The sequence below is a fragment of the Acyrthosiphon pisum genome, chromosome A3, assembly GCF_005508785.2.
Source record: "Acyrthosiphon pisum isolate AL4f chromosome A3, pea_aphid_22Mar2018_4r6ur, whole genome shotgun sequence".
Taxonomy (NCBI): domain Eukaryota; kingdom Metazoa; phylum Arthropoda; class Insecta; order Hemiptera; family Aphididae; genus Acyrthosiphon; species Acyrthosiphon pisum.
This window is the reverse complement of record NC_042496.1, coordinates 5553981-5561143: the sequence shown is the minus strand read 5'-3', so window position 1 is coordinate 5561143 and position 7163 is coordinate 5553981. Positions and strand designations below refer to the sequence as shown.

Here is a 7163-nt window from a genome sequence, read left to right as displayed (position 1 = left end):
TGCCGAAGCCTAATGATCATGGGAGATTCAAGTTGAACCAATACAGCTATTAGTGATTAGTTTTAAGAATTATTGCCTAAGCCATAAAACTAATAATTATTTTCTAGTCTAGTCGGAGCTATGAATTTGTAGAAAAATGCTTTACTTTTGTCTTATTATAAAACAGCTACAGTTAAGTATTAACAGAAGTTAGAATAAGGTGCTTACCCATCAAGCAATTCAATTTAGAAACTTTGATTTTGCCTTTTATTCAAGTTTTTTAATTGCTAGGTCTTTTAATCTTTGTAGGAAATTTTTTCATTTTCTTTTACTAAGTACATTGTTAAATTTTAAAAAAGTAATATTATAATAAAGTGTTTGTAATATGTATACAGTAAAAAACAATTTAAATTTAATATTTCTATTACGTGAAGTCGTGAACTACATTGTTTTAGTAAACATGAACTGAGAAAAAGAATATGAGTATATTATTACTTCGTTGAGTGTATAAATTAAAGTAAATATATACTATTTTCAATATTATTATATTCTGTGCATTCAACATTAAATTTGCTTTTTTATATGTTTGGAAATTAATTATCATAGATCGCGCCAGCTCCGAATAAAGTAAAGTCGTAACAGTCACTGACTGTGCCCCACATACCCTCCCAAAATCGGTGTCCAGTCCTGTATATTATCTCAGTTCATGCTCCTAAATAAAGTTATAAACTCATAACCATGAGTACTAGAATGTCTCTAATCTTCATGCTCATAGGTCATAACTCATAACCATTGATTGTATAATATAGAAAGAATAAGGAATAAGAACAAAGAAGTATGCTCAATGATAAGACTGCTCATATTTTTTTAAGGGGTGACGTATCATTTCCTATATTATATTATACGTATATATTTCCGACCGCTTGGCCGCTTCTCACTGTTTGGTATGACAACTATTATAGACCTATTTTTTTTAATTATTTAAAATTTTTCTTTATATAATACGTAAAATCGTAGACTTTGGAAAGATATAATTTCCAAAATAATAATTTGTGAGAATTTTTGAATTAGACTTTTGTATTTAGTGCTTTAAAACACACATTTTGGGTGAAAAAAAATCGAAAAAATCGCATGGGAACTAAACTGCATTTATATCAAAGGAATGTATCCACTCCTTTAAGCCAAGGCTTGTGACGGAATAGAGAGTTGATAAATGAATAATATAAATTTTAAATATAAATAGGTAAATTATAAGAAACACCTTATTACCTAAAAATCAATGAACGACAACTTTCTATAAAAAATAATAAATAAAAACAGAAAATCTAAAGCAATATAAGGAATTGATATTACAAAGAATGAAATACAATAAAAGTAAACATAAATTAATGCATATAAAAATAGAAGAAAAACAAACTAAAGTCCAGTTCTAAATCTCAACCGGAAATTAGAATATGTAATTATATTAATTAATACACTAGATAATATTTAAACTAAATATTAAATTAAATTTAAAAAAAAACAACAACAAAACTATAAAATCACCAAAATACGGACTATTATACTAAATGAGTAGACAAATCAGCGAATAGCCATTTATAAACTTAATTTTAGATTCTGAGTGGAACGATGAATGTATTGATTTTACAATGATGTGTGTTTTAGATTCTGAGTGGAACGATGAATGTATTGATTTTACAATGATGTGTGTTTTTTTTTTTTTTTTTTCATTTTTTTTGTATCTGTCATCACCTTTTAGTACAGTAAAAGTGCTTGGATTTTCTTCAACAGTACCTTTTCTGATGAAAGTGAATCTATTTGGTACTTTGGGGGGTCAAAAGTAAAATTTTTCTAATAGTTTTCAATAGCAACGTGAAAAACAAAAGAAAAATTAAGGAAAACCGGGAATTTTTACGCAAAATCTGTTTTCGAGAAAATTGATTTTGGTTTTTGGTGTAACTTTAAAACGAATGACTGTAGATTCATGAAATTTTCACTGGTTGTTTAAATTTCCATTTTCTATAAATGATAAAATTTTCAAAATATTTTGCTTTGTTTTGAGCTGTTTACCGGTAATTTAAGTTTCCAATTTCATTAGTTTTTTTTTTCTATGAATGTCAATAAAACTTTATTTGTTGAGTAAAAATACTTGAAAATTTACTACAAGGCTCTACTATATTGTTACAATGACATTTGAAAAATATTAAAAATCCTTAGCCACAGTTTTTTTTAATTAGCATTTAAAGTTCAAAAATTGACAAAATATGGAAAAATCACGAAAATTACCTAATTATGTTGAGTTTATAATTCGTAAAAATATTTCTTTTTAGAACTAAGATTTTAAAATGTGATACAAGATTCCTTATAGGATAATCTACCTTTATCAAAAAAAAAATGTCTATAAGAAAGTCAAATTAAATTTTTATGAGCGTTTGAAATTCATATATTTACAACATTTGATATTTGCTCGATTTCTCATGAGACGATTTTCTTATTTTGTTGTAATTAAAAAACTTAAAAACGAGTGACTGTAGAAACTTGAAATTTTCACTGAATGTTTATATTAGCATTTACTATATGCAATAAAATTTTGAAAATATTTTGACTCTTTTTGAGCTGTTTACGGACATTGTAAGTTTTCAATTTTTTTAGTTTTTTTTTCTATAAATATCAATAAAGTTTTATCTATTGGGCCAAAAAGTGTAAAAATTAATACAAGGCTTCTGATACATTGTTACAATAGCAGTTGAAAAATATTAAAAATACATAGGCACAATTATTTTTTACAAGCATTTGAAGTTGAAATGTTGTCAAAATTTATCAAATTAAAAATTGAATAATTATTTTGTAGTTAAAAATGTATAAAATGTTCAACTTTCATATCTAAGGATTGAAAATTTAAAACAAGATTACACGTAAATATTTAATTCTGTTACCAAAAATTCTAAGAATACATAAGCACAGTTTATTTTTATAGTAATTTTAAGTTCAAATTTAGACGTAAATTACATATTAAAAACCTAGGATAACTATTTTAGTTATTTTGTTGTGATTGTATAATATTATTCGTGGGTACTTGAAACTTCTAAAGTATACTATTATATATCTATGATAGTACCACGGTTTTTTGTTGATGTATAACGCGTTATAAGTACCTAATAGTTATTATGATATGAATGATATCATAATAACTATTAGGTATGATATCACACTGTCCCTATCATTTTTTTATGAGCTTTTATGATGGCAATTAATTAAATGAAAAATTCGTTTAAACAGATAAATTATAAGGTATTTGATCCAATTCGGATGACAATTCTTTTTTTATTAGTTTCCAACTAAACAGTGGCGTATTTTCAAATTTTTCTGAGGGGGGGGGGTCCTAAGTTTATAGGTACCTACACAATTAATATAAACTATGATAATACCTTGTAATAGTTACGTCCTTATGCAGTTTTTGGAGGAAATTGAACTAAATATATAATCGTATAGTATTATGTAATAATATATTTATATATTGTATTTAGCACTACATATGAAGTAGGTATTGTTTTAATATAAATTCAAGCCGTCTCGATTGTTTTGCCAACTCCTCTATCACTTCATCAACAGTAATTTCAACTTCCCTGTGAATGTTTAATATGGCCAATCCATTTAGTCTTTTCTAAAACAAAATGACCACAAATATTAGTTTTAAAATTAAAATTTCTTAATAATATTTTATTACCTCAGATATTGTATTTCGTAAATATGTTTTAATTCTTTTTAGTGATGAAAAAGTCCGTTCGTTAGAAGCCGTAGATATAGGAAGTGTAGACAAAATTTGAAATAACTTATTAACTCCTGAATATATGTCTGCATTACACAACTTCAGTGCATCAATTTAATTTTTTGGTTTTATTTCCAATTTTTTAAGTTTCCTTTGCCACGGTTGGAACTCTTCTATTATTTAACTACAGTAGAACTTCCATATAGCGGTCACTGAAGGGACTGTAAATAATGACCGCTATTTAGATGTGCCCGTCCTACAGAGGTGACCGCTAACAGAAGTTCAAGATCTTCCTGGTGACCGCTATATAGAGGTCATACAAATTTTAAAAATATTAAAAATTATATAAAATTAAAATTAATTTATTCGTGGCTCATAAGAAGAAATTAATTGTTTGACTTTTATACGCCATTCGTCCACAGTTTCCGTATCAACTGATTTACTCTCGCCGCAAACCACTTTAAAAGAAATATTGTAGCGTGATTTAAATTTATCAAGCCAACCATTTGACGCTTTAAAATTTTCACATTCAAATTCTTTACTTACTTGTAAAGCCTTTTCTTTAAGTATTGGTCCACTGATTGGAATATTTTTAGGACGAGCTGCACAAAACCATTCGTATACAACTTCGTTGATATTGCCTGATTCGGTTTTACGACGTTTTGTAGTTTTCATTTGATTATTACCGTGGGATTTCCATAATTTTAAAATCGTTTCTCTGTTTTTTATTAAGTCGGTGGCTTGAGTTCTTCCTATTCCAAATTTATCTGCAAGAGTACGTGCACTCACATTTTCTTTTTGGTAAAAATCTAACAATTTTATTTTTTCTGTTAAAGTTAGATGTTTTCGTTTGGACGCCATTGAAATTATAGGTAGGTACGTACTTCGAAACGTTTTAAACATACACTGAACACAAATGACAAAATACACAGTCACGGACAAGTGTTATCGCCTTATCGACATCATAAAAATTAAGCTCGTTAAGATAAACTGTCAAAAATAATTTCGAAATAATAATTTTCCATTTGATATACTTTTAAATGTTGACCATTAATTAGAGTGCCCGCTATTTAGAAGTATTAATGTATTTTTCCCATAACACTCGACGGGACCAAACAAATTGACCGTTACATAGAGGTGACCGTCCTATAGAGGTGACCGTTAACGGAAGTTTTACTGTATTACCATTTAAATCTTCTTCATAAAATTCAACTAATTTTTTTAATTCTACTTTTGTAGAATTCTCGTCGAAAAGAGAGTGAAAACTTGACAAAATATCAGTATAATTAAGAAATCTTGATTTTAATTGACTTATAAAAGAGTCAAAGTATGGAATAAAAACCGATATGGGAATTTAAAATTTAATAAATTTGTCTCGTGAAGCAATTTCTTCTGACTCTTCATCTATTTCACATAGGTGATACATCAATATCTGATAAATGTGAAATGTCTATACTCCGGCCCACGAGAGTCCATACGTAAACCGCGCATTCATATAGTAATACGTGACGTCTGTTTTCTCCCACCATGATGCCATTCCCACTATTCGGCAACGTGCCGATGCGCAGTGACGGACGCGTTCTGACATATGGACTCTCGTGGGCCGGAGTATATAGGCGTCTAGTCCTAATGATCAAATACGGCAATACAGAAACTGGCATTACAAACACATTTTATTACAGAAAAAGTGTTTTTTTTAATATAAAATAATATTCATATTAGGCAGGTACTTTCCATAAAAAATATTTAAAACTGTAATAATTTCTAGTATCGTGAGGCGTTTTACTACCTACAATCAAAAAATTAATATAATAATTCACCTCACACATGTGCACATTAAACATCTCAGTCGGAGTCCCATCAGCCATCGCTTATAAATGTGCTTCAAATTGCTTACATGGGCATGGTGGTCATGATTCCATCCACTCCTCCAGTGTTTGCCAGTTAACTGGTACGTGTGTAAGTACCTAGTACCTACTTACTTTAGTAATAGTATTAATTATCTTGGATAATTTTTTATCCATCCACCCGGTCCCCACCCACCCAACATTTTAGGTGGTTCATTTGAACCACCACAAGTGCGTACTCGGCGCCACTGTTCCTGGTTGCGCCGCTGATTCATTGAACCATTTAAGTTTTTTTTTTTACATTTTAAATTATTAAAAATAATAAACAAATTACGAAATACGACTGACGTATATCACTTAACAACGCAAGACAATAACGTCAATAGTAAAAATACGACGATATTACGATAATAACGGCAAATAGATTTTGTTGTCGGCAAAGTAGTCGTTTCCAGGGAAAATTCATTATACTTTATAACCCACCAAAATATCCAATTAAAATCCAAATCTAATTTGTTTTTCAAAAGTATGATAAAAAGGTATACAATTAATATTTTGTTTGCCTGAATTCGGTGGGCCCCTCATTTGAGTGGGCCCAGTGCAAATGTCCCATTTGTCCTTGCATAAATATGGCCCGGCGTGTACCGTGTAAAATACATTACAAATAATTACTATGTATTTAAATTTTTCTTTATTTCATTCTGGCCATCCCTACAAAACAAATCATTAAAAAATATATCAAAGAAGGCAAGAAAAATTAGGTAGTCTATATAGTACAGGAAAGTGGCAAGTGCCATTTTGGTAGTCTTAGATAACAGGATTTTAATGTTTCACCAAATAAGCGCGGTAGTCGCGATAACAGCCGTAGTCTCGTATAACAGGAAAGTACCGAAAAAATTAAAAATAAGTATTCATAAATATCGGTAATCGGTAAAAAAGACCAAAGAAAAAAAAAACACAGAATAAAAGAACAAGAAAAAAAGAACAATTTTTAAAAATATATAAATTGATTATCACAAAAAAAAAGTTATTGATATCAAATTATTATTATTTAACAAAATTAAATATTAATCATATCGTATCATGTGTGCTACAGAAGTTAAGAAATTTTCAATATCCTTTTTACCGTTTTTATAATCTTCACATAATGATACAAGTCTAATTTGCATTTTTTCATAAATAGTATGTTTTTTTTTTTGTTCATATCCACCTATAACATCTTAAGCCAACTTCGTTTCATCGGATCCAACTTCCAGGCGTACTTTTGTACCGTGGGATGATTATTTGAAAATTATAATAAAAATATTAAAAAATAAGGTATGAGTAAATAAATAATTGATTTTGTTGGTATGATTTTTTGACAATTCTGGTTTAGCAACCTATTGATTTTTCAAATTTTTTTTTTGTATGTAAAAAAAATGTAAACAAAAAAGCCCTGACAAACTTTGTTTTTAAGTTATTGATAAAAAACTTCAATTACTACATTTTTTTCGTTATGCGCATTTTAAGAAAAAAATACTTAGAATTGAATATTATTAATTTTTTCAAAATGTGTGGTTTTCAATGCT

General features: G+C 28.4%; 1 protein-coding gene across 2 annotated transcripts; it reads right to left on the bottom strand.

Annotated features, from left to right (window-relative positions):
• Positions 1 to 3152: 3152 nt before the first annotated feature.
• Positions 3153 to 5264, bottom strand: LOC103309009 (jerky protein homolog-like). Of its 2 annotated transcripts, XR_001679259.2 has the most exons (3): positions 4295 to 5264; positions 3707 to 4051; positions 3153 to 3643 (listed from the first exon to the last, which is right to left on the bottom strand). XR_001679259.2 is itself a non-coding variant. In XM_016803337.2 (2 exons), exons 1-2 carry the CDS (start codon positions 4649 to 4651, stop codon positions 4150 to 4152), a joined length of 414 nt encoding a protein of 137 aa, XP_016658826.1. In that variant the 5' UTR covers positions 4652 to 5263; the 3' UTR covers positions 4074 to 4149. The 2 variants fall into 2 exon arrangements, 1 of the variants encoding a protein (XP_016658826.1); XM_016803337.2 differs by lacking the exons at positions 3153 to 3643; positions 3707 to 4051 and adding an exon at positions 4074 to 4206 and having other exon boundaries at positions 4295 to 5263.
• Positions 5265 to 7163: the final 1899 nt, after the last annotated feature.

What these genes read in the sequence shown, in the direction of transcription:
- LOC103309009 (XM_016803337.2), bottom strand. Translation starts at nt 4,651, where the DNA reads ATGTTTAAAACGTTTCGAAGTACGTACCTACCTATAATTTCAATGGCG. An exon ending in TTAAAGAAAAGGCTTTACAA is followed by an intron (nt 4,207 to 4,294) that starts GTAAGTAAAGAA and finishes TTTCTTTTAAAG; the next exon opens with TGGTTTGCGGCGAGAGTAAA.